General features: G+C 56.5%; 9 protein-coding genes across 9 annotated transcripts; 7 read left to right on the top strand and 2 right to left on the bottom strand.

Annotated features, from left to right (window-relative positions):
• Positions 1–872: 872 nt before the first annotated feature.
• KRP23_2732 (Histone-lysine N-methyltransferase EZH2) lies at positions 873–5,373 on the top strand (the record flags this gene model as incomplete). Its single annotated transcript, XM_067887500.1, has 6 exons — positions 873–2,211; positions 2,287–2,399; positions 2,504–2,699; positions 2,795–4,307; positions 4,713–5,276; positions 5,361–5,373. The coding sequence occupies 6 exons, from the start codon at positions 873–875 to the stop codon at positions 5,371–5,373; spliced, it is 3,738 nt and encodes a 1,245-aa protein (XP_067750083.1).
• A 406-nt stretch (positions 5,374–5,779) lies between these two features.
• Positions 5,780–7,135, bottom strand: KRP23_2731 (uncharacterized protein; the record flags this gene model as incomplete). Its single annotated transcript, XM_067887499.1, has 1 exon — positions 5,780–7,135. One exon carries the CDS (start codon positions 7,133–7,135, stop codon positions 5,780–5,782), a length of 1,356 nt encoding a protein of 451 aa, XP_067750082.1.
• A 1,197-nt stretch (positions 7,136–8,332) lies between these two features.
• KRP23_2730 (uncharacterized protein) lies at positions 8,333–10,105 on the bottom strand (the record flags this gene model as incomplete). The annotated part of the gene is made up of 1 exon (XM_067887498.1): positions 8,333–10,105. The coding sequence occupies one exon, from the start codon at positions 10,103–10,105 to the stop codon at positions 8,333–8,335; it is 1,773 nt and encodes a 590-aa protein (XP_067750081.1).
• Positions 10,106–11,989: 1,884 nt separating this feature from the next.
• KRP23_2729 (uncharacterized protein) lies at positions 11,990–13,345 on the top strand (the record flags this gene model as incomplete). The annotated part of the gene is made up of 1 exon (XM_067887497.1): positions 11,990–13,345. One exon carries the CDS (start codon positions 11,990–11,992, stop codon positions 13,343–13,345), a length of 1,356 nt encoding a protein of 451 aa, XP_067750080.1.
• Positions 13,346–13,695: 350 nt separating this feature from the next.
• On the top strand, positions 13,696–14,824 carry KRP23_2728 (Tubulin polymerization-promoting protein family member 2; the record flags this gene model as incomplete). Its single annotated transcript, XM_067887496.1, has 5 exons — positions 13,696–13,937; positions 14,006–14,220; positions 14,283–14,461; positions 14,523–14,606; positions 14,672–14,824. The coding sequence occupies 5 exons, from the start codon at positions 13,696–13,698 to the stop codon at positions 14,822–14,824; spliced, it is 873 nt and encodes a 290-aa protein (XP_067750079.1).
• Positions 14,825–18,217: 3,393 nt separating this feature from the next.
• On the top strand, positions 18,218–19,699 carry KRP23_2727 (uncharacterized protein; the record flags this gene model as incomplete). Its single annotated transcript, XM_067887495.1, has 2 exons — positions 18,218–18,473; positions 18,582–19,699. The coding sequence occupies 2 exons, from the start codon at positions 18,218–18,220 to the stop codon at positions 19,697–19,699; spliced, it is 1,374 nt and encodes a 457-aa protein (XP_067750078.1).
• Positions 19,700–20,256: 557 nt separating this feature from the next.
• KRP23_2726 (uncharacterized protein) lies at positions 20,257–21,588 on the top strand (the record flags this gene model as incomplete). The annotated part of the gene is made up of 1 exon (XM_067887494.1): positions 20,257–21,588. The coding sequence occupies one exon, from the start codon at positions 20,257–20,259 to the stop codon at positions 21,586–21,588; it is 1,332 nt and encodes a 443-aa protein (XP_067750077.1).
• Positions 21,589–21,864: 276 nt separating this feature from the next.
• On the top strand, positions 21,865–22,353 carry KRP23_2725 (uncharacterized protein; the record flags this gene model as incomplete). The annotated part of the gene is made up of 2 exons (XM_067887493.1): positions 21,865–21,939; positions 22,012–22,353. 2 exons carry the CDS (start codon positions 21,865–21,867, stop codon positions 22,351–22,353), a joined length of 417 nt encoding a protein of 138 aa, XP_067750076.1.
• Positions 22,354–22,546: 193 nt separating this feature from the next.
• Positions 22,547–25,216, top strand: KRP23_2724 (Puromycin-sensitive aminopeptidase; the record flags this gene model as incomplete). The annotated part of the gene is made up of 1 exon (XM_067887492.1): positions 22,547–25,216. The coding sequence occupies one exon, from the start codon at positions 22,547–22,549 to the stop codon at positions 25,214–25,216; it is 2,670 nt and encodes an 889-aa protein (XP_067750075.1).
• Positions 25,217–26,010: the final 794 nt, after the last annotated feature.

Here is a 26,010-nt window from a genome sequence, read left to right as displayed (position 1 = left end):
CAACTGGAGGAGAACCTCAAGTCCATTGCGTTCGTGCAGCAGCTGACACCTGAGGTAAAGGCCCACATGAACGAGATTGCGACGTTCACGCCTCAGCTTCCGAAGCCGGATCCGCTGGCCGCATTTCGTGGAAGGTGGCTGTAAGATATGCCACTTCAGATCCATTGGAGCGCTGGCGGCGGTGTCGGGGACAACTGCTCTTCTCTAGGGCAACACTTTCTCTGATCGCACTCGAGCACTCATTTTCAAAATAACAGCATGCTCCATACAAATTGTGCTGCAGCTTCAGATTTGGTTGTTGTAACTGTACCTTGGTGTAACCAACCAAACGTGGGTTACGCCCCACTTCAACGTGAGTTAAGTTGCGTAACCTTTCTCGTACCCCATCTCCTTCCGTTGCTCAAGACCCTCATTCCTCAATATCCCAATGAGTGGCAAGTAGCTAACCGCAACTCCCTAACTCTCTCAGCGTCTTCTAACGCTCTCTCTACTGCTCTGTAGGCGCCCACGACGTCATCGAGTTGCTCAGCAGCAGCGATGAGGCCTCGTCTAGCGACTCAGAGCCGCGTCGACCACCAAGACGCCAGAGTAGCAGTGAAGAGGAGAAGACACAACTTAAGCCCCAAAAGCGTCCTCCAGCGCGCTCCTCGCACGGTGTGAGGATCGCCAATGGCCGCAGGAGGAAGCGTGTCGTCTCCAGCGGGAGTGAGAGCAGCCAGGAGAGCGACAGCGAGCACGAAGAGCGAGAAATCCTCGAGCAACTTAACCGACCCCGACGTACCCCACCGCCGAAAAAACATAAAGTTGCGGCAACGAAAGATTACGCTGCACCAACAGACCGACCTCGACATGATCGTCGAGCGGACGGAGAGATGCGGCAGATCACAGAAGGGATGAACTTTTACGAGTTGCAGGCTCAGCAGCAGATGATGGCGCGTTTTCAGGCTCAAAACCGTAGAAAAGCTCCGAGGCAGAGGGATGAAGAACCCAGTGAAAACCCAAAGAAGACTCCGGTGGGGCGAGTTGCTCCTACTGATGATACAGCCAAACGGAGTTTCAGTGACTTGCAGGCGCAGGAGAGGGCGACGGCGCAGTACCGTACGCAGAACGCTCGGAAGTCGGCGCCGTCGACACTGCCGAAGAAATACGAAAGAGGGAATGGAAGCGACGAGGACGATGAAAGTGAAGAGAAGGATGACGGATGGGATGAGTTTACGAAAAAATCGGCACAACGGAAGCAACATGCTGCGGATACGCGTTTGGTGCAAAAGAATCGCGAACTGCAGAAGGCTCCAGTTTCTAGAGAAGTCCGTGGAAATCATAAACAGAAAGGTACACGCCTAGCTGCTCGTAAGTCGGCGCTAAGCGAGTGGCCACAGAAGCAAAAGGTGAATAAACGAACCCCAGTCATGACTCCCAGCAGATCAAAAAGGCGTGAAGTCTTGAAGAAGCGAAGCAGCAGCTCAAGTGAAGAAGAAAGTGAAAAGGAGAGTAACGTGGCAAATGAAGCAGAGAGTGAAGCGGGGAGTGAAGTCGAGAGTGAAAAAAGTGGTGAAAAGAGCGAGGAGGATGAAGTCGTGTTAGTCGAGCAACCGGTTTCGCAACAGGCAAGATCTCTGAAGAAGAAGAAGCAGACAACAAGTAAACGGCCAAATGCGTCGAATGATTCGAGTAACCGCAAATCGTCACAGTCCTTGGGTGCTGGTCACACAGATCCCGACGCTGCACAGGTTGCCTCACGAGCAGTCCACCATGGTGTTAACGAGCTGCAGTCGATAGCAGAAAAAATGTCTTTTGACGAGCTGCAAGCACAGGAGCAGGCGCTGTCGTTTTTCCATGCTCAGAAAAAGCGCCATACGACTGGAGCATCGGCGGCAGTACACAAGGGCGGGCATAACGCTCCCAGTGAAAATGGTACAAACGGAACCGTTCGTGCCCGCAAGACAAATGGGAGTGGCCGTCGTTCCCGAATGGGAGTTAATCAAGAGGAGGCCCCACAGTCTTCCTCGTCGCTATCATTTGTCGCCCCGCCCTCTCGAAGCGGGTTTTTATCATCAAGTGCGCCATTCATGTCCCCTGCTAAATGCACTGCGGCACCTGCAGAAAAGCCTGCGAACCCAGTGATACATTCAACTGCATGGCGACGACTAGTTTTTGCCGAAGCACAGTCGAATATCCTGGAAGTTGTGTCGACGATTCCGTACTCCGCGGGTACGTGGGCTGTTGCCGTCATACTTCCTCACTCACGAAACGTTTGGAGAGTTAACCTTGGCTGATGCTTTACAGGATCTGACAAACCACTGTGGGATTACGATCCAACCGAGAAACTTAAGGAAAAGTGCAAGTTTGTCGCGGTGGACGAAGGCATTGCCATCACTGAGGACAACTACGCTCTTGAGGTGAGTAAGCGAGTCACATGTCGACACACTGTGATTTGACCAGGAGTTCATAGTCGGTCGATCAGGTTATTGAGATATGTACTCTTGCCGTGTTGTATTTGTAGCAGCTGAGCCAAAAAGAAGTCGATAGTCAAGTGCGAGAGCTGGTGGAGCAGGAATTACCGTACATCAAAGAGTGCCACGCAAACAGAGTGAAACATATCCTGAGGGATACACGCAATCAAGTGGCTGGGTACCTTAAGGCCCACCAAGTTCTTCGTGGCGACCTTGTCAGACGCTTGCAGTGGTCTGAAATTTCGAGTAAGTGCTTTACCAATATTGCAGTTGACGTTTGCAAGCTACGGTGATATCGGTAGTTCAGCTGTGTGTGCTAACTTCTGTTTGTTTTGTTACAGACCACCAATCCTGGCTGGGTGTATCTCCTATCGAGCGCGTTACGGCAAAGAGGGTGCTGCAACATCCTACACACACGGTCCGACCGTACAACTATTTGGTTGGAGATGTTCGCTATTTAGTACACCGAGGTCAGACAGCACTGGCATCTTTGGTGTATCCGGAAACTGTCATTCACCTCTCCAACGACATCACGGCTGTTCGTCGATCCTTCACCATGATTGGCATCCGAAAGAATTATTTTGTCGAGAATGACCCCATTTTGCGGTATGTACCTTACTTGGGTGACGGAAAGCGCATGATCATCGACAACGATCTCTACACGGAAACAACTATGAGCAAAGAGCGCCAGATAAAAGTGTTTGGAGAGGGTGAAGAGCTCAAAGTGTTGAACCCCAGTGCGAAAGATGACGAGATTATGGAATATCTCTTGCGAATTATTGTGGGGAAATGTGGGACGTCTGAGCAAGTGTATCTGGCACTTCAACGCGAAGCAGGGTTTGACAGACCGCGCATCGACTATTCCGAAATGAAGACACGCTATGAGGCTGAACGAGGCACGGCGAGACGGATTGCGAAAGTCAAAGGCTTGATTCACTCGGAGCCAGTGTCATCGACGACCAAAACTAGCAAAGCGTTTGCACAAGTGAATGTTTCCAAGGTTCTGCGCAAGCTTGCTCAGCTGTGTTGGTTTCTCCGAGATACACCTGGCCCGCAACCGCTAGCGGTCAGGCTACAACCGCCTTTATCGGATTTTGAATCAAACTACGCGAAAACCCCGGGGGGACTCGGCCTACGGAACCGTTCTACTTCCGATGGGATCATCGAATGGTATCGCGACCTGTTCTGCCGTCGTTGTTTTTTGTACGACTGTGACGAGCACGGAATCCAGAATCCCCAGCGTAGCCATCGTGCGGACCCGATCTACCCCATGGTAACAGCACAAGGCATTGCGCTTGCCAGGCAAGAAATGATAATCGAGGAAAACGATTTAAGTGCTGAAGAAGGCAGCCCGAGCTCATCGTCGCGTGCAGATCGAGCGGAGGTTATCGAGCTGACAGGGAGCTCATCCTCTGAAGATGAAACGGAGGAGAAGAAGAACCAGGAATCATCAGCGTCTCAACCCGAGCCGGGGTACCGCAGGTCGAGACGCGCTCAGACTCGAATCAGTTCGTTGGCGAGCAACAGTCTGCAGATTCAAGAGAAAATGCAAGAAACCGGGCGACTCGCTGAGCTGGAGAAGCGAAGAAAACGACGTGAGAAATTTGCGCGTGCAGCCGATAACTCCGAGTACCTGGACAATTCATACCTCCCTTCTGTCACGACCACGCTAAAAAAGCTGCTGTCAAAGACGCAGCCGTGCAGTTCCTCGTGTTGGCTATCTGTTGGCGACAACGAGCCAAGCGAGGACTACGCACCGTTCAGTAGTCGAGTTGACTTGGTGCTAGTCCGAAAATTTGCTTCTATGTTTGGGCCAAATGCGTGCGTCATTTCAGCTATGCTCAAGAGTCCAAGGTGCACATGCGCCGAAATCTCGAGGTTTTTGGTGGAAGAAAAGAAGCGACGAGATAGCGGCGACAACTTGGGAGCAGATCACGACCCGTTAACGTCGATCGAAAGACGGCGGAAGCCTGGACGGCATAACGGCGGAGTGGGTTCAAACAGATCGTTGGCTAAGCGTGTCCGAAGACAGGGTAGCAGCGACCGCGAGAAAAAAGTGAGCTACAAGCCCTGCGACCACGACGGAGTATGCGATGATAGATGTGATTGCTCGCTGCTTGCGTGCCACAAGACTTGCTCGTGTCCTCGTGACTGCCCCAATCGTTTCCAAGGTTGCAAGTGTTCTACTGGGAACTGTCGCACTTCGGCATGCCCGTGCTGGAATGCTGAGCGGGAATGCGACCCTGATTATTGTTTTAGTTGCGGCTCCAGCGACGCAGCAGTGATGGCTTTCCACCCTGACTTCAAGTCCCGAGGCAGCCACGATCTGAAAATCTGTTCGAATGTAAATTTGCTGCGAGGCAGTATCCAGAAGAAGGTAGGCGTCGCCTTCTCGGCGACGCACGGTTGGGGTGCGTATGCGCTGGAGCCAATCCGCAAGGACGAGTTTGTCCTGGAGTACACTGGCGAGCTCATCAAGGACGACGAAGCGGAGCGACGAGGGGCGATTTACGATCGCAAGTCTGTGAGTTACCTTTTCGGTGTGAACAGCGACTATGTAGTGGATGCGGCGAGGAAAGGTAACAAGGCCAAGTTTGCCAACCATATGGCAAAAGAGGAGGCCAACCTGGACGTTAAAATCATCGCTTCGAATGGAGAGCACCGCATTGGGCTTTTTGCTCGAGAAGCGATTGAAGTAGGTGCGGAGCTGTTTTTCGACTATGGGTATACGCACGATACCGCTCCGAAGTGGAGCCAGCACGAACAGCCTGAGCCCAAACACAAGCAGGCATACGACATCGTCGACGACGAGAACGAGTGGGAGTACGTTGGTTACTTGCTGGATGAATTGCGATGAGGAGTGGTGAATGATATTAACGCTGTTCTGTGTGACGATTCCACTTGCAGGCAGTGGGAATAATATGAGCGGAGACGCGAAGGATTCGTTGAGAGCGGGTCTATCTGGAGTAGTTGGTGCAAAACTGGGCAACGATTTCTGTTGAAAATTGATGTCGCTTTGCATTTTGTGCTTATAGCAGTCTAAGTGCCTCTGCTCAATTGATCTCGCTCCGACGGAACTCGACGGCTGAAAGACACTCACGGGTGTAAGCCTGACGTCATAATTTAAGCTGCAAGTTCAATTGACATGCTTGTGGGACGGATCGCTCATCTGAGCCTTCACGCATCTCCAATGCGGATACGCGTCCAGGTTCATCTCCACTAAGCACCGAAGGTGTGAGGCAAGATTCGGGGCTGTGTGGCACATGTACGTATTTTCCTTATCTGTACAACGATGGTGATCTTGAGCTGAATTGACGCCTGTTAGTCTATGATGAGCACACCTTTTCTTGACCAGAGCATGACTGCTCAGACGCGGCACAGGTGTCCAAATCCTTCACGCAGAGCAACCAACACACCGTGGCGCTGTGGGGGCTCGTAGTGCACGTGCACGTTGAGCTACAGTCCTCAGCGGAATAGTCGTCATTGTTGCAGATATTATTGCAGCCCTCCGCAGGCTCCGTCGCACCAGCTTTCACCGTGCACTCCTTGTAGCTGCACTCGGCTTCGGCCGAGGCGACCAAGTGACGGCCAGGAGCGCAGCCCAGCAACTGACGGTCCGACTCGTAGCCCTGCTGCACGTAGTGCGTCGTCGTGTTGGCGTGCACGTCGAAGTCGATCTGCTTGAGCATGCGCTGGTACGACGGCAGCAGCGTCATCTTGCCGAACCACGCGCGCAGCAGGCGCTGCGTGTCCGTCGTCTCGACCTCGGGCATACGCACGCCGTGCATGACGGCCGGCAGCTGCTCCGACGTGGCCACCCAGCGGTTGTAGCCCGTGCCCACCATGAGCGTCACCTGGTCGGGTTTGAGCACGGGACGCACGCGCTGGCCGTCGCGCGTCTGGATGATGAGGCCCGACTCCGACTCGTCCTGTCCGCCGGCCGAGACGGACTCGAGCTTGCTGTTGCTGCCGTCGCTGCTGACCTTGTAGAAGGCGGGCGTGGCGAACACGATGAACATGCCGTCGTCCTCGTGCAGCTCGAGCGTCAAGTCGGTCTCGGACGAGGAGGTGCTGGCGTTGGTGGTGCCGGACGCTTCGCTGGCGAGCCTGCGCTCGTGCAGAGAAGACGTCTCGTAGGCGTGGAAGTGGTCGAGGCGCACGGCGTCCGTCATGAGCTTGCGGCTCGAGATGGTCTGGCCGTAGCCGTCCTGCGTGGTGAAGTTGGAGGAGTCGAGCGTCGTGGCCACGCTGAGCACGACATACTCGAGCAGCGACGAGAACTCGTTGTAGACGGCCTGGTACCCCGGACAGGCCACGTCCGTGGTGGTGGCGTTGGGGTCGGCTTCCTGGCCCGACGGCGTGCTGATGGTGTAGCGGTTCGTGCCGTCCGTGAGCGTCTTGTGGAGCAGGAACCCGGCGTTGACCTCCTGCGCGGACACGGCGCACGCGGCGGCGGAGTCGAGGTAGGCTTGGCGCACGGTGGCGTAGGACGGCACGTTGGTGAAGCTGATGATGCCGTCCTTCTTGAGTGCCGCGAGTACGTCACTGGGCGTGGATCCGGTGGACAGCGTTTCGTAGTCGAAGTTGGGCACGTCGAAGTTGGGCACTTGTTCCGCGAGGTTGGTGGGCACGGCGCTGGCCATGACCATGGCAGCGAGACCAAGCAGCATCGTCCGTGGCATGGCTTGTATTCGATTGAGATGGTGCTGGCCGATGGCTTATTGACGAATGAAGCAGCAGTGGACATTGAAAGATGTTGCTGTTGCTGACGGGTGCTAGGTAACCTGACGGATCGCCGGATTGTAGGCGGTTGATGAAGTCGAGCGCTCATGATCTCCAGTGGTTTTGCGAGCATGTTTATCTGCCATGTGGGGCAGGACTGCAAGCGTGCGGGCAATGAGTCGAGTACCCAGCCGCGCAATTGTTGATTGGAGAATGCTGCCTCGATTGTTGGAGTTAACAAAGAGTCCTCAGTACTTCCAACTTGGAATCTGAGTGCTGTGGCTTTTTCACTCGCTTGAGGACTGTAGGAGGAGCAATGGATCAAAAAGAAGTTGAAGTTCTCCTGCGTTTTCAGCTGGAGCTCGCCGATCCTGAAACGATTTCTGTTGTTGAGACAACAAGGACTATACCGGATCTGCGGGGGGGCTGGCGTGTTGGCTAGAGTATGGTCGCAACGCACGAGCTTGAATTTGTGCCGAGGTGCAGACGGCGGTCCGAAAAAAGGCAACTACTGGAGCAAAGGGATGAGGAAGACGATAGCACAGGCAGTTGCAGTTTGGTCTCTACTTGGTGCTGGACATGTATTACTTCCTCGTTGCCAAGACCCACTGGCCATCGCCCCACAGTGCGAGCATCCAGCAGGGGACTCCCTGCCAGGGAGTACCCAACACAGAGTGCTTTTTGCCGGGACAAGTTGCCTTCCAACATAGACCAGGTTGTTGTGGCTCACTTGCACAGCTCACATGATGTGCTACCGGAAGCCATTCGACAATATCTCCGACGTCGGCTTGCACTGCTCGTTCGAGAGCAGCTCAGCTGTCGGTTGTCGACGGGGCCGGAAGTAGATAAACTTTGGTAATGCTGGCACGGCAACGGAAGCGCAGCAGAAGAGTTACTGTGTAAGCTTAGGGAAATGCCGACACGTGTAGTATCCAATTGCGTGCTGGTGAACGAAGATCTCTACGCTATTGGGAGCGCTCAAATATGCCAGTTCGGGTAAGCCTTTTTGGCCTACGATGTAGTACTTCAGAAGTACTACATGGAACACTGGAGACTAGCATGCGGGACGCGAGCCTTTGCTAGTGAGCACCATTACCTTCGTAGCAACGTGAACGTATTAAATGGAATGAGATTAATGACAGGCTATATAAAACAATCTAGCACACGCCGTGGGCGGCAGGAGTGCTGTTGTCCGAAGATCCGGCGGTGCTCGAGGTGGAAGAAGTGGCGGGGACAGTCGTCGCCTCAGGAGCATTAGCCGACGAATCACGCTCTTCCGACGAGCCTGTAGTCGTGCTGGGCGAAGAGGTGGCTGTATCTGTCGAAGGAGAGGCTGTTGTCGAAGATGCCGTGGTGTCCGTCGAAGGAGTCGAGGGATCAGTGTTGGGCGACGCCGGAGCTGGGGTGGTCGTCGAGGTATCCGTGTTGGACGATGCCGGAGCTGGGGTGGTCGGCGTGGGGGCGTCGGTCGGAGCCGGAGTGATAGGTGTCGGAGCTGAAGTGGGCGCTGGCGTAGTTGGCGTCGGAGCCGAAGTAGGGGCCGCGGTGGTGGGCGTCGGGGCCGAAGTGGAGTCACAGACCTTGGCCTGGCCAGAGCAAGCCTGCTGGTCGAGGTCGCACGAGTCCAAGTCGAGCACACACAGCATCCAGCACGTCGTTGCACTGTGTGTGCTCGCAGAGCAGTCACAGCCCGCCTCACACTCCGCCGCATCAGTCGCGTGATTGCGGTTGCAAACCACCGAGCAGCCCTCCGAAGGCGCCGACCCACCCGACTTGGCGGTGCAAGCGTTGAAGTTACACTCAGCATCGGCCGAGGCGACCAAGTGACGGCCAGGAGCACAGCCCAGCAACTGACGGTCCGACTCGTAGCCCTGCTGCACGTAGTGCGTCGTCGTGTTGGCGTGCACGTCGAAGTCGATCTGCTTGAGCATGCGCTGGTACGACGGCAGCAGCGTCATCTTGCCGAACCACGCGCGCAGCAGGCGCTGCGTGTCCGTCGTCTCGACCTCGGGCATACGCACGCCGTGCATGACGGCCGGCAGCTGCTCCGACGTGGCCACCCAGCGGTTGTAGCCCGTGCCCACCATGAGCGTCACCTGGTCGGGTTTGAGCACGGGACGCACGCGCTGGCCGTCGCGCGTCTGGATGATGAGGCCCGACTCCGACTCGTCCTGTCCGCCGGCCGAGACGGACTCGAGCTTGCTGTTGCTGCCGTCGCTGCTGACCTTGTAGAAGGCGGGCGTGGCGAACACGATGAACATGCCGTCGTCCTCGTGCAGCTCGAGCGTCAAGTCGGTCTCGGACGAGGAGGTGCTGGCGTTGGTGGTGCCGGACGCTTCGCTGGCGAGCCTGCGCTCGTGCAGAGAAGACGTCTCGTAGGCGTGGAAGTGGTCGAGGCGCACGGCGTCCGTCATGAGCTTGCGGCTCGAGATGGTCTGGCCGTAGCCGTCCTGCGTGGTGAAGTTGGAGGAGTCGAGCGTCGTGGCCACGCTGAGCACGACATACTCGAGCAGCGACGAGAACTCGTTGTAGACGGCCTGGTACCCCGGACAGGCCACGTCCGTGGTGGTGGCGTTGGGGTCGGCTTCCTGGCCCGACGGCGTGCTGATGGTGTAGCGGTTCGTGCCGTCCGTGAGCGTCTTGTGGAGCAAGAACCCGGCGTTGACCTCCTGCGCGGACACGGCGCACGCGGCGGCGGAGTCGAGGTAGGCTTGGCGCACGGTGGCGTAGGACGGCACGTTGGTGAAGCTGATGATGCCGTCCTTCTTGAGTGCCGCGAGTACGTCACTGGGCGTGGATCCGGTGGACAGCGTTCCGTAGTCGAAGTTGGGCACGTCGAAGTTGGGCACTTGTTCCGCGAGGTTGGTGGGCACGGCGCTGGCCATGACCATGGCAGCGAGACCAAGCAGCATCTTGGTGACTTGGACCATTGCGGTGTGTGGTGAAGATGAACGAGACGGGGTCTTGGTAGGTTTGATGAGGCTTTTGCGCAGGCGGAAGCAAAAGTGAGAATGAGAGACGATAACGAAGATGAAATGCTGAGCTGCAGTGGTGGGCAAAGTAAAGTTCTCTCATGTTGTTTGGTCTCGCAGGAGATTTGAGGGCAGGTCTTACCGAGTGCATGTAGCACGTACAGCACCCCGTGGCGTCAAGTGGGTGGAGGAGGGTTCACCTGGCCGCAAATTTGATGCATGGACACGAGACCGAGGGGCAGCTTCCCGTCGGAAGCGTGGCATGGCTTATTGTTGACAGTGCGGCTCCCCATGTTGGTGCCCGTCGGACAAGAGAAGGACTTCATCAAATTTGCCAAACGGTGGAAGAGCTACTAGGGGGGGGGAGGCTACCGAATGGTGTTCGCGCTAATTTATTGTGGCTTCGATGCCAACTTACGAAAGGTAACTGTAGCGGAGGGGGTTTGAATTGACAATGGACTGTACATGGATCTTGGTGATCTCTGAAGTATCTTGGATAGAAATTAAAACTTGTCGACGAATTTCTACTGTTCGAGAGGGTGTATCTGGTGGGAAAGCCAAGGCTTTCACCCAGATGAGGTGCTGACGTGACGCGACGAGGGACAGGAGGCATTGACATTGCAACAACGGGCTAGCCGACCGGTACGCTGCCCCAGCTCGGTCTCTACAGAAACCTGGCTAACAAGCGCCACCTGCTGTGATACCGTTGCCGAGGGAGTCTTACAACACGTTCCAGCACGGTATTACTAATTCTCTACTGGTACTTTCCAGTCCCGTTGGCAGCCGGCCACTGAGTTTGCTCTCGTACAGTGCAATTTGCACTGTTCGAGAGCATGGACTTGCAAAGCAAGCCACGCCGGAGATATTGTCGAATGGCTTCCGGTAGCACATCATGTGAGCCGTGCAAGTGAGCCACAACAAGCCCGTCTATGTCGGAAGGCAACTTGCCCCCGGCAGAATCACTGCTGGGTGCTCGTCCAGCGGGCCCATGGCAACAGTATACAGAGATCCAAGCAGGGACCAAACTGCAACTGCGTCTTCCGGACCCCTTTGCTCCAGTAGTTGCCGTTTTCGAACCACCTTCTGCACCTCGGCACAAATTCAAGCTCGTGCGTTGCTCTAGGCAACACGCTGTCCGCTCCACATATCGCCGAGCCCTGACCGTTGTGGTGGTTCCTACAGTGCTGGTTGTCTCAACAACATAAGTCATTGAGCGAGCTCCAGCTGGAGGAAACCAACTGGACAACTTCAACTTGCCCTTAAAATTCGCTGTGCTTAAACGCAATCCATATATTCGAGGGGAAGTCCGTTGATCAAGTCCGGGGTTAGATTGGTGCGCATCTGGACCGGATGACTGCCGGCAGGCTCGGAGTAGTCCGCTCAGGGGGACGATTATCATCCCGACATGCCACCATGACTGAATGAATCCCTGACCACTTCCGGCGGGCAAGCTAGCGCAGACTTGCCTAGGCACACCGCTGAGCGAAGAGTATCTGGCCAAAGTTGAAAGTACTGAGGACTCTTTGTTAACTTCAACAATCGAGGCAGCATTCTCCAATCAACAATTGCGCGGTTGGGTCCCAACCGACACTTAGTTCGTTGCCCGCACGCTTGCAGTCCTCCCGCACATGCAGATGAGCTTGCGCGCAAATCCGCTGTTCCTAGCTGGAGATCATGAGAGCTCGACTTCATCAACTGCCTCCAATCACTTGTACGACGATCCATCAGAGACTGATTTAGCCTGCCTAGCGTCCTACAACAACAGCAACATCTTTCAATGTCCACTGCTGCTTCATTCGTCAATAAGCCATCGGCCAGCACCATCTCAATCGAATACAAGCCATGCCGCGAACGATGCTGCTTGGTCTCGCTGCCATGGTCATGGCCAGCGCCGTGCCCACCAACCTCGCGGAACAAGTGCCCAACTTCGACGTGCCCAACTTCGACTACGGAACGCTGTCCACCGGATCCACGCCCAGTGACGTACTCGCGGCACTCAAGAAGGACGGCATCATCAGCTTCACCAACGTGCCGTCCTACGCCACCGTGCGCCAAGCCTACCTCGACTCCGCCGCCGCGTGCGCCGTGTCCGCGCAGGAGGTCAACGCCGGGTTCCTGCTCCACAAGACGCTCACGGACGGCACGAACCGCTACACCATCAGCACGCCGTCGGGCCAGGAAGCCGACCCCAACGCCACCACCACGGACGTGGCCTGTCCGGGGTACCAGGCCGTCTACAACGAGTTCTCGTCGCTGCTCGAGTATGTCGTGCTCAGCGTGGCCACGACGCTCGACTCCTCCAACTTCACCACGCAGGACGGCTACGGCCAGACCATCTCGAGCCGCAAGCTCATGACGGACGCCGTGCGCCTCGACCACTTCCACGCCTACGAGACGCCTTCTCTGCACGAGCGCAGGCTCGCCAGCGAAGCGTCCGGCACCACCAACGCCAGCACCTCCTCGTCCGAGACCGACTTGACGCTCGAGCTGCACGAGGACGACGGCATGTTCATCGTGTTCGCCACGCCCGCCTTCTACAAGGTCAGCAGCGACGGCAGCAACAGCAAGTTCGAGTCCGTCTCGGCCGGCGGACAGGACGAGTCGGAGTCGGGCCTCATCATCCAGACGCGCGACGGCCAGCGCGTGCGTCCCGTGCTCAAACCCGACCAGGTGACGCTCATGGTGGGCACGGGCTACAACCGCTGGGTGGCCACGTCGGAGCAGCTGCCGGCCGTCATGCACGGCGTGCGTATGCCCGAGGTCGAGACGACGGACACGCAGCGCCTGCTGCGCGCGTGGTTCGGCAAGATGACGCTGCTGCCGTCGTACCAGCGCATGCTCAAGCAGATCGACTTCGACGTGCACGCCAACACGACGACGCACTACGTGCAGCAGGGCTACGAGTCGGACCGTCAGTTGCTGGGCTGTGCTCCTGGCCGTCACTTGGTCGCCTCGGCCGATGCTGAGTGCAACTTCAAGCAGTGTACGGTGAAAGCTGGAGCGTCGGCTCCGTCGGAAGGCTGCGCGGTGGTTTGCAACCGCAGTCACTCAACCGACGCAGCGGAGTGCAGCTCAAAATGCACGTGTCCTAGCAGCACTAACAGCGCCACCATGTGCTGGATGCTCTGCGTGAAGAATCTCGACACCTGCGCCGCGTCCAAGCAGACGTGCTCTGGGCAGGCGAAGAAATGCTCGTAGAGGGCTAGATACCAGTAGATCCCCAAAAACTAAATGCACTTCAACAAAGTCTTGAAGACCTGTAAAGTGCAGCTTGGACGCTACGTGAGACGGTGGTCGTGGTGTTGTTTGGAGCAGGTCGGAAGGTGGCATCCGACGGAAGATCCAGATCGTCACCAAAGCCAGGACACGCACTCGCTGCGCTTGTCGTGCGTCGCATTTGCAGGACACCAGACAATATCTCGGTGGTGTGGCAGTCGAGAATAGCCCCAACACCTTCGCGTCGCGTGCCCCGATTTAGTCCCAGTCGACGCGACCTCAGAAACGAACGCACGCAGAGCCGCTCTCGAGCTTGACTAGTGACGCTACAGATGGAAGACTCGGCTGCAGCCCCCGACGTGACCGCAGCACCGCCGACACCGACCACGTCCACGTCCACGCCGCGCAAGTCGAATGTGTACTCGCGTCTGTCCGACCCCAAGTCGTACACGGGTGTCTACAAGAAGCGCTTCGAGGCGGACTGCAATGACCTCACCGAGCGTGTGGTGCACGACCTGTCGAACACGATGCGTACGAATCTCAACTACGACGTGAGTCGATCTAAGCGCACGGCGTGAGTACCAGGCGTTGACACTGCGTTGGTTTTGAGGCTCGGACGTTAACTTTGGTGGTGCTGTGCAGGTCGATTCGAAACATTTCGAGTTCGAACGCGGTACCGAGTGCTCCAGCTCCATCGCCAGTTCCGCCCCCAATTGAGCGACCACCGTCAGCACCGCCAGTCCAGGACAAGATGCAGGGAGACCCGAACGACCCGCACACGCTGCTGAAAGCGGTGTTCCACTACTATTGCCGCTTCGGGAGGACTGGGGCGAAGGGACTTGGCGAGAAGACACTCGGTACGCTGTGGTTTGTTTGCAGATCGTGGGAATTCTCGTACTCACGACTGCTTATCTCACAGACAACTCAAACTTCGTCAAGCTGTGCCGCGACTGCCCGGACTTGCTCAACGCGTCTTTCGGCAAGACGGACGTGGACCTCATTTTCGTCAAGGCCAAGAAGAAAGGCGAGCGCCGAATCAACTACGCGCGGTTCTTGGACGCCTTGGGCATGATCGCCATCCAGAAGTACGGCGAAGTGGTACGTTCCTCCGTTTTGCACTTGGTCACGCCTCGGATATTGACCGGACTTGCTGTTTCAGCCACTAGAGTCGTCGGTGCCGAAGCTGCTGGAAGCGCATCTCGCCCACCTGCCGTGTCTTCTCGAGTTCACGGACGGCAAGACGGTGAGTCACTCCACTCTTTACTGTAACCACCCCCTCCTCTCCTGATAAAAATCTCTATCCACCAGGTGCAAGCAGTTTGGCAGAAGCGAGCAGAGCACAACGAGGAAGTCGTTTTCCCTCCAGTTTCGCCGCCGTCCCCCACCGCTCGACTTTTCACCCCCACCGAGTCCCCAACTGCTAAAAGTTCCACCTTCGACACATTGGACCAAACCGCTTAAACCAAACTACAACACCTAAAACGGCAACTTCCCTCCGATCATATCCAAAATATCCATCAATAATTGTACGTTCAAGTCGTTCTGTATTAGAGCACGTGACATGAGGTCTGTGCGCCGTCGAGCAAATCGATGAGCTTCTGAGGTGCAGCTTGGTCGCGAGAAAACCAGAAGTCTACAACTGCAGTTTGTAGTCTACACAGTATGTCATGCTCCATGCGGCCAAAATACTCGACCCCCATCACCTTTGCAATGTCCTTGAGCGATTGGGTTTGTTTGTGATGCTTAAGACCTCGTTTCAAAGCATTTCCACCACGAAGCGCATGGGGGTCCACCGATAGGGTACCTGAACTTGGACTCGTACTTGTTTAATAAGTTTGCGCCTGTGAGACTTGATGGCGCCGACAAATTGAAAGCGAAAGTTTGCCAAACCTGTGAAAAATATATCATATGAGACGGCGTGAAACAAAATAATGCTAGTTAACCATTTAGAAAATTACGAGCTGGGCACACCATCGTAAAGAGGAGAGTCTCAGCTACACGTAGAGCTCCCCAGCACCAAAATCCACGTAGTCTTCGCTGAGTGAGGGTCTCTGAAAAAATGTGTTGCCTCGAGATCTGGCCGAACTCGTTTTTTTTTTATTGATTGACTGGGGGTAAACTGAACCAACGGAGCCGTTGCGCCTATTCCGAGCTCCTAATTCGACTTCTTCTTTGTTTTAGACGCAGTATTATGAGCACCAAATTCAGAAAATCAAAAATCGAGGTGTATATTTAGGATTTTGGTAGCGATGGAAACAAGAATCATTTTGATTTACCGAGAACAAAACACTGCCCGGGCTCGGAAATCGCATCAGTCACGACGTTTCCTTACGTGGTCTTTTCTTCACATGTGACGGCTCCTTCGCCATGGATGCTTCGTCTCGACCACTGCGATCTCCTTCAGCTGGCTGCTGCTCGGTTTGCATTGCCTCGGCTTCATTACCGGCACTGTTCACTGCAGCTTCACTTGGTGGATCACGCTTCGTTGCTGCTTCTCTTTCAAGCTTCTTTCTCTTGGCGGATGCCTTTTGGCGTGCAGCTCGAGCCCTCTTGATCTCGTTTGCTTTCCGTTCGTCTTCGTCGTTCGGCGGAGCGTACAGTGCATCGTTCACAAACTCTTCTGGAACGTACGGACGCACTTTGTTGTACAGTTGCTGGATCTTCTCGGAGTTTGGCGGGGGGTTGGGCAGCAACTCCAAGTGGCTAGTGAACAGTACACGCACGCGATCCGCATCCACGACAATTCCATCGTATTTGCGCCGCAGATCTTGAAGAACTGGTGAGGACCTTGGACCTCTCTGGCAAGCCACAACCCCGGGGGAATCGCTCTTCATGACGAATATCTGAAACTTCTGGATATCCTTCAGGTCCTTGTAAGCCTCCTTCACTACCTCGCGGTACTCTCTGAACGTATTGTTCTTATTCGGCACGTGCACGAGTGCTGACGTAGCCGATGCGTCGTTGACCGCTTCTAGGAGGCGATCCATCGTCCATATATCCACCCGACTCAAGTGCTTTCGCACGTGCCCGAACCCGCGGTCGACTGCGTTCTTGGTGTGCCCCTTAACGAAGAATTTCAGCTCCACCGTCTCCAAGTCACCCATGTGTGCCAGTGCGAGCAGCGCCTTCAGCACGTAGTTGTTTTTGTTCTGACCGCCACAATTATCAGCGTAGATCGTTAGCTTCCGGTGGCCGCCTGGTAACACGATCTTGTGGATGAAGTGATGCAGCAAGGAGTTCACCTCGTCTGTACCCTTGCCAGCTACCGTCTCGTCGTAGATGTAGTTGTATTGGATGGTCTTGTTCGCGTAGTAAATACCAAACATGTTGACACTCCGCAGCGACAGGAAGTACCACTGCGACGGCGTGCTGGTCACACTTGGTAATGTGAGGTTCTGACTGTAGTCTATAATGAGCACCGCGTGGTCTTCGCTTGCAGAAGACAGATCCTGTTTGTACGCTTCCCTTAAGTCCCGAGTAAATCAAAATGATGTTAGTTTCCATTAGTCTAAATCAAAATGATGCTTGTATCCCGCAGGTACAACGAACCTCATGTGTCGAGCTGCTTCGGTGTGTCGCCCCAGTTCTTCTGTCAGCTCAGCAGTAACCCCGCTCCGCATCCGCGCGCAGTAGATGCTACAAACGTCGCAAACGTTGCTGCGCTGGGACCTGATGCGAATTGTCGGACAATGCTTCTTCAACAGCTGCCTGAAAGTACTCGGTCTTGGCTCGCGTACTCGCAGCCGAATCTCCTCGACATAGTTGTGCATCTCCATGTAGAGCTGACCCCACGTGAAGTACGCTGGTAGCAGGGTGTAGTCAGCCGAGGAATACTGCAGCTTCACCACACCGTCCACAGTCGATTGCTTTCTCACCCGGACGGGCACCACCTCCCCCACGCTCTTCGCGAAGTCCTTGAACCAGGAGATCAACCAACGGAGATCAACAGCACTGGCGTTCTGATTCAGCCGATTGCCGTGTGCCTTCACAGAGAAGATGCCGTCATTGATGCGGTTCCTGAAGCGTGTTACTGTTGGGGTTGATACCCCGTACGCCGCGCACCAAGCCGCACGACAGACATGCCCGACGAGAGGAAGGTAGTAGTGATACTGATCCCGTACACCGGTGCCACGATGGCGCTGCACTGTATCCGTCTCCTTGAGCACCGCTAGCGCCGTCATAATGCTCTGCTTTCGCTCACCACCAGTCATCTGGGACAGCGAGCATAGGAACTGTTCCAGCTTAGCTGCCTTCCCCTCAAGACACCTCTTCTTGCAAACGTCTTCGCGAATCAGACGAGTAACCTCGGATGTCAAGTCGCAGTCAATAAAAATTATGCTTGTGTCCATGTCTTCGCCCCCGCCTTGATCCTCTTCGCGCTCGTCCTCATTTTCCGCAGAGCTTGCGTCGTCTGGGTCAGGCTCCCAGCTGCTGTCTGCACTACCGTCACTGCTGTAGCCACTAGAGCTGCTGGCGGTCTGGTCTCCCCCAGTGGTGGCAAATGCGGCGAGCTCTTCCATGCTTCGTTGCCGATACACTCCAGTCAAATTTAGAGATTTTGAAAAACCTCCCTCCTGAAAAATTTCACTTAAGTGCGAAAAGAGAAGCGCCAACTTCCAAGCCGTTTATCTCGAAAACGTTAAAAGGTTAACTAGCATCGTTTTGTTTGGCGCAGTCTCATATAGCATATTTTTTCACAAATTTTGGCAAATTCCCGCTCTCAATTTGTTGACCCCATCCAATCTCGCAGGAATTCTCGAGCGACCTTACACGAATGTTGACCCAGCCGAGCTCGAACAACATTCAAGCGACCGTTGCTTGAACGGGTCAAAACTGAATCCAAAGAGCCAAGCCATGAGCTTTTCCGAAGCGTTCGGCGACCTGCGGCTGCTGCCCGTGGACTACCACCGCCAGGTGGCGCGCGAGCTCTGCGCCTTCTTCCACTCGTTCTACCGCTTCGGGGCGGCCTCCAACCGCTTTGACCTGCAGAGCGAGAGCTACGTGGCCTTCCTGCACAACGTTTTAATGGGCTCCTTGTGTATCGGAGCCGTCGTGTTCCTCGTGCTGTGTATCATCGTCGTGCGGCGCTGCATTCTGCACATCCGCAGCGGTAAAAAACATCGTTAAACCCTTGAGAGCTGCATTTTACGCCGCTCGCGAGGCCCATCGGCTCATGAATGACCGAGTTCTGATGGTTTTTGTGTCATTGTTTTTGTAGCGTTTGTACGTCGAACGGCCATGGATTCCACGTCCGTGGAGCTGCTGGCAGTGGGTCTACTGACGTTCCTGGCGCTGAGTGCCCTGGGGGGACTGCTGGGAGAAGCCCAGGTGGACTACAGCGCCGGGGTCGTGCTGGACACCATGACCAACACCAGCGACCTGTTCCAGGACGCTCAAGCGCTCACGACGCAGAATTTGCAGGTCAGCGACGCTCTACGCGTCAATGCAGACAACTTGATCACGTCCTTCAACAACAGCGAGCTGCCTGCTGAAGCCTTTAAGTTGTCGGTCGAGTCGCTGCGACTCGTGCACGCGGTCAAGGACCTGTGGAACCAGACGGACGCGCTGCTGCCCAAGAACTACTCGGATCTGGCCAAGGAGTGGCAGTTCAGCTACTTCGTGCTCAAGTCGTCGACCAACGGCGCGATCCTGGCGGTGGCGCTCGCCAGCTTCTTGTCCATCGCGTCGGTCGGGTGGGCCATGGTCTCTCCCCTGCGCGTCTCCATCCTGGTCATCCTGAGCGTCGTGCCCATTTCTCACACGCTTATCGGCGCCTACCTGTCCTCGACGATCATGACGGCGGACTTTTGTGCTGCGCCGATGAACAACACGCTGGAACTCGTGGGTTCCACGCCTATTGCGAGCTACTACGTGGAGTGTCCCGTGAACGCGTCGCTACCTTTCGCTGCTGCCACTGCCAGTGTCCAACAGAGCGCGTTGGCAGTGTCGACGCTGCAGAAGGAGCTGGAGGACTACGCTGCCCACCACGGAGACGTGGGTCTGCGCATGAAGGAGGAATTTCTGGACCCCATCGGCAAGCAACTGGAAAGCGTGGACAGCCAGCTCAGCGCCTTTGTCGCCTCGCAGGCCTGCAAGAACGTCTCGAGCGCGTTCGAGTACGCGGCCACGACCTACTGCGAGTACGGCATGCTGGGCTTCTTCTCCATGTGGGTGCACCAGATCCTGCTGTGCCTGGTCCTCTTCGTGTGCGTCGTCGTGTCCGTGCTGGTGTACGAGCGCGTGCACATCCGCGAGATCCGCATGGACGTGCGCTATCAGCTCGTGTCCAGTTACGAAGAGGACGACATGGAGCACGTGTATCTCTCGTCCGACTGAGCGAGTGAAAAGCTCCCTGTGTCTCCAAGTCTGCGCTTTGCATGCCCTGCATCTGTAGCTTCTGCGTTCGTGTGTATTAACAGCTTATTAACTTTTCCCACTCCGTGCAGCTCTCTGCGATTGAGTGCAAGCTTGCTTTGGCGGTGTCGTCTGGCGGGTGTTTGGTGTACCTTTGCACGGCAGGGTTTCGGATCCGCACCCTCCATGTGGACGGTGGCAATCAAGTCAAGCCGCTGAGCGCCCACAAACCCGAGACAGTCTGCTTCGATCTGCGCTTGGCCAAGGTTGGTGGTGGCACCCAAGGCAACACATCCACAGCAGCTCGAACGAAATTCCGTTAGAAATGGCTGCTAAAAAGGCAAGAACGCGCTCTGGATCCGACGCCCTTTCGTGGCAGGGCTCTACTTTTTGCGCCGGACCAAAACAATTGTCACAGATGGCCCGGCTCTCCTCATCTCATTCGCGCTTTGTATGCAAGGGCGGAAGAGAGCTGAACTCGAAAAAGGTGACTCACTGAATACTTGCCTTTAGCACTGCACCACTTTGGCTTTTTGACCATGACGACGCAGCGCCCCACGCACGCCTTCTGCCTCACCAAGCGCCGGTCCTACACGTCGCCGCACCTCGTACGCACTCGCACCAAGACCGCTCCCGCGTCCGCGCCCAACACGCGGCTCACGCGCAAGACGCAGAGCTTCAGCGAGGGCCTGGAGCCGCCCCCACCCGCCGACGTGGCCGTGTTCCTGGGCGGCTCATGCAACCCCACGACGTGGCGGCGCGACGTGGCCGCGCCCATGCTGGACGCTGCCCGTGTGCGCTACTTCAACCCGCAGGTGGACGAGTGGGTCGAGGAGCTCATCGAGATCGAAGCCAGAGCCAAGGACACGGCGCAGATTCTGCTCGTGGTCGTGGACGGCCTCACGCGCTCCGTCGTGTGCATGAACGAGGCCGTCGAGTTCATTTGCAGGGGCAGGAAGGTGATGCTCGTGGTGGACGACATTGAGGAAGGCACCGAGGTGGCGGGCAAGCTGCTCTCCAAGACGGAGCTCGCGGACCTTAACGGAGCTCGTCAGTGTCTGCGGGACTTGGCCACCAAGCGACGCGTGGGTCTGTTCCCCACGGTGGCAGGTGCCATCGACGGCTGCATCGCGTGGCTCACGCAGACGGACGCGCCCAAGTGTCGACCGGAAGTGCCGCGCCTGCGCAAGCGCGCGTCCATCGTGCTCAATGACTGGTCGCGCAAGCACCGGCCGCAGCGCGTGACCTCGCGCTCGCACTCGTCGCGGCTGCTCAAGTCCAACAGCAGCGCCAGCAGCAAGAGCACGGACGAGGGCGACGCCAGCAGCGACGCGTCCCCCACGCAGGCCATCGTCAGTCGGCTGGGCTGTCAGATGTTCAGCGACTACACGGGTGGCGCTGTCTACTTGGGAGGCAACTTGACGGCCACGTCGTGGAGACAGAAAGTGGCGATCCCGTTACTGCGGACGGCCGGGATCCCCGTGTACGTCCCGTTCGCCGACTATCTGTCGTTCGGCTTGTCGTCTGCGGCGGAGAAGCACGTGCAGGCACTGGCAGAGCACTTCCAGGAGATCGAGACCCAAAAGGCCATCGCCGAGCTGATTCTCTTTGTCATCCCGAGGAACCTGCGCTCGATCGCCGCCATGACCGAGGCCGTGGAGCTCGTGTCGAGTCACCAGGCGCTGCTGCTCGTGATCGAGCCGGCGGAGGAAGGCTGCATGGTGGAAGACGGAGCGGCCATCACCGGCCGCGAGTTCAAAGACCTGGCTCGCGCGCGCGCGTATTTGCGCGAGATGGCCGAGCGCAACGACGTCGACGTGTTCGAGTCTGTGACCGAAGCGGTCGAGAGCATCGTAGAGAGATTAGAGTAGTTGGCACAGCAACAAGTATTTTATTCCGCGACGCGTGCTCTGCCCCAGGAGAACGAGGCGCTCCCTCGTCAGCCAGATATCCGCGACGCGTGCTCTGCTCCAGGGGAACGAGTCCGCGCCAGCCCCAGCCCCCCGGCCTGAACTGACCGCAAGGCGAGCGTCCGGCTGTGTCTTTATCGCTGTACCCATCGAGATCTCGTTGAAACCTCCAGCAGCTCAGTCGCGAATCCGGCAAGTCGAGCGCAATATCCGTGAAAGTATCGCCAACGTACCACCATGAGCGAGCAGAATGTGGCGATGGACCCCGCGGCGCGCAATAGCCGCAAGGGAATGGGCGAGTGGCGAGGCTCCGTACGACCAATTTGCTACTGTGTCCTTGACTTTCGTTGCTGGGGCTCACTTTGTGTGTCCATGTCATGGTAGAAACCTGCGGGCTTTATCCTCAACCCGGAGCTCTTCATGCGCGAGTGCGTCGGCCTCGACGTGTCCATCCGCGCCATGAACGGCGCCAAGTGGAAGGGGGTCCTGCAGGAAGTGCGCGACAACGGAGACGTCGTAATCCGCCCGGCCCAGGAGCTCTTGTACGACGAGCCGGACGGACCGGCGCTGGCCGAGAAGATGCTGGCCAAGAGCGACATCCTGTGGTTGCGTCGCCACCCCAAGGACGGCGACAACGTGCCGGAACGTGCCAAGACGACGTCCAGCCAACCGATGGAGGAGCCGATTGAGGCTCCCAGTCCGTCCAAGTACAACCAGCAACCGTGAAGAAGACACAGAGAGACCGGACAAACCCTGCCACCGTCCGGGGTCTGCGCACTAACGTTAGATACTGAACACCCCTCAACATGCAGCATGTAGCCACTTGCGCTTTTAAAACGTCTCCCTCATCCAAGAGCATTTCGTCTTCTCCGCCCTTTAGCGATCTTCCAGCAGCTCACTTCACCCCCCCGTTCTCACGATGACCAAGCCGTTCGCGCGCCTTCCGACGTGCGTGTCGCCCTCCAAGTACTTCCTCGACTATGCCGTGGACCTGGACCGCTGCCGCTTCCAAGTGACTGAGCGCGTGCAGCTCTCGGTACACGAAGCCACGCGCATCATCACGTGCCACGCGCTGGAGCTTTACGTTTTCGACGTGTCCGTCCTCGTCGAAGGCCGCTCGACGCCCATCAGCTGCAGCGAAATCCGCTACTTGGCAGCCGACCAGGCCGTGCAATTGCAGCTGGACGAGGAGCTGCCCGCCGGCTGCAGCGCCCAATTGTCGCTCTCGTGCCACGGAGAGCTCAACGACAAGCTGCACGGCTTCTACCGCAGCGAGTACCAACACGAGCTGGCGGGTGAGACGCGCGTCATGGCCGTCACGCAGTTCGAGGCCTGCGACGCGCGACGCGCCTTCGTGTGTTGGGACGAACCGGCGCTCAAGGCCACGTTCGAGATCTCAGTGGCTTGTGACGCGGAGCTCACGGCCATTTCCAACACGCACGTGGTGCAGACGCTCGTGCAGCCGCGAGCTGCCAATGCGCACATTAGGACGCTGTCTAGACCCAAATCCGCAACGTTGGAGAAGGTCTGGAGGTTCGCAGAGACCCCCGTCATGTCCACGTACCTCGTGGGGATGATCGTGGGCGAGTTCGACTCTGTGTCCACAATCACTAAAGAGGGGGTGCTCGTGTCGGTGTACACGCCCGTAGGACGCAGCGAACGCGGCAAATTCGCTCTTGAAGTGGGCGCCAAGGCGCTGTCCTTTTACACCGAGAAGTTTGGCATTCCGTACCCGTTGAAGAAGATGGACATGCTGGCCATCCCGGACTTTGCCGCTGGGGCAATGGAGAACTGGGGGGTGATCACCTACAGGGAGACCCGACTGCTGATTGACGAGCAGCTCAGCAGTTTCGGACAGAAGATGGCGACGGCGCGCACAGTGTGTCATGAGATCGCCCACCAGTGGTTCGGCAATCTCGTGACCATGGAGTGGTGGACGGGGCTGTGGCTCAACGAGGGCTTCGCGCGCTTCATGGAGTTTGAGGCCGTGCATCACGTTTTCCCCGATTGGAACGTGTGGGAGGTCTTTGTGCAGGATATCACCATGAGCGTCGCCATGGGCAAGGACTGCATGCTCACGTCGCACCCGATCGAGGTCAAGGTGAACCACCCGGACGAGGTCGACCAGATCTTCGACGTCATCTCGTACGCCAAAGGGGCCAGCGTTATCCGCATGCTCTCCGAGTACCTCGGTCGCGACGTGTTTTATCGTGGCATCCACGAGTACCTGGTCAAGTTCAGCTACCGCAACGCACAGACAAAGGACCTCTGGGACGCGCTAGAGCAAGCTTCTGGCCAGCACATCACTTCGTTGGCAAGTGGATGGACTAGCCAAACCGGATACCCGATGGTGACGTTGTCGGACGACGGAGCTCTCGTGCAGGAGCGCTTCCTGGCGGATCAAACGCTCAAGACAGCCACTGAAGCTCAAGCCGACACTGGGGCGTCGTGGGATGTGCCGCTGACTTTTGTGGCATCGGACAAACCGAAGGAGATTCAGCGAGTGGGCATTTGGGAGAGCAGCGCATCGAAAGAAGCTACTGCTGCCCTGGCGGCTAAACTGCGTGCACCTGCTGGCACTGACGGCTCGTGGATCAAGCTCAACGCTGATCAGGCCGGGTTCTTCCTCGTGAACTACTCACCAGAAGGATGGAAGCGTCTGCAGCAGCCCGTGCGCGAAAAGACGTTGGGACCCGTTGACCGGATGAGTCTGTTGAACAGCATCTTCGCATTTGCTCGTAGCGGCGAGCTACCTGTCTCTCGTGCGTTGGACTTCAGCTTCGCGTACGCTGAGGAACCGGAGCACCTGTGTTGGAAGGAGATCTCGTCGAACTTGCGCTTCTACAGCACGCTCTACAGCGCTGATCCGTTCTACCCGAAGCTCCTGGCGTACATTCGTCAGCTCTTTTCTTCGATCATGAAGCGATTATCGTGGACGGCGGCGGATGGCGAAAGCTCGACAATTGCTCCTTTCCGCCGCGACGTTATCAGCATGCTAGCTTTGGGTGAGGACCCGGAGGTAATTGCCGAGGCCCAGCGCCTGTTCCACGCGTATTTCGAAGACAGCTCGGCGTTGTCGGCCGATCTGCGTGGCGTCGTGTTCAACGCGCAGGCTCGACGCGGCGATGCCTCCCACTTGGCGCTGCTGCGTGAGCGGTACGAGTCTAGCAACTTCATCGAGGAGAAGATGGATTGCCTTACCGCTCTTGGCCTGTTCAAGTCCCTGGAGCTCAAGCGTGAAGTGATCGCGTGGGGTCTCAAGAACGTGCGCTCGCAGGACATCCAGTACGTCTTCAGCAGTGTGGCGGCTGATGCACCAGGAGCTGCTTTTGCATGGAAGTACGTGCAGGAGCACTGGGCGGAGCTGAACGAGCAGTATCGCCCACTCATCGTCGGCCGCGTTGTCATGTCGGTGGTTTCCCGCTTCCAGAGCGCAGACCACGCGCAGGAGGTGGAGACGTTCCTGGAAACCCGCAAACACTCGTCGTACACGCGGCTTCTTGATGCAGCTCTGGAGCGTATCCGCGTCAAGAGCGCCTGTTACCAGCGTAGCCGTGGCGAGTTGGCGAAGTGGCTGGAATCGAGTTAAATTGGAAGTGGCGAGGCTACGAAGTCCAAGTACGTGTTGCTCTGCAGAAGGAGTTGATGGAATACAAGATTGATAACGTCGTTCAATAGCTTGAGCTTGTGTTTGTCAACCCAGTATTAATCGCTGTTATGGCTGAGCAACTCGTTGGACGATATGGTTTTTGGTTGAAGAGTGCCAAATGTAATAGTTCCATACACAAGACAGTATACATGTTTATTGTACTCCTGTGCTACCGTAAGTTGTATGCCTCTACCATTCTAAACCTGGCGGGCTTCGAGCTTAGCGATGGTTTGGATTACTTTCGAAACTACTTTAAACGATTCACATGACTATATACTACGTAGCATGTAGTCATGATGACGATTGATGGGGTCTAGAGCTGTATGTATCACGCGGTAGCATTGAATTCCAACATCTCGCTCAAAAGTGGTGGTACAGTACCTTTCCAGCCAACCATGGTGACAATTGCTTGGGGTGAGCCTTATCGCATGACAATCAGGCTAACCTTTTCTTGTTTCTCACAGGAACGTACCTTCGTTAGTTGTGAGCACCGTACACCAAGGAGCGGAGCTTATTCTAGCGATAAGATCCCCGGCGAGCATTGCATCCACACAGAGCCCTCGCTTGTATTAGTCGTACAGACCCATGGACTCCGTGGACTTGATTACGGAAAGGGGATGCCATGCATCCCGGTTCATACCCACAAACCCGGAGGCGCCGAAACTCACTGTTTCTGCGCCACCATAGGGATTGCTTTTTAGATGTGACTTAGTTCCAAGGCTTTTAGCGAGAAA

Source organism: Phytophthora ramorum (genome assembly GCF_020800215.1).
Source record: "Phytophthora ramorum isolate Pr-102 chromosome Unknown Phyram_PR-102_s0002, whole genome shotgun sequence".
Lineage (NCBI taxonomy): Eukaryota > Oomycota > Peronosporomycetes > Peronosporales > Peronosporaceae > Phytophthora > Phytophthora ramorum.
Note: the sequence above shows the minus strand (reverse complement) of the source record. Positions and strands in the feature narration are given on the sequence as shown.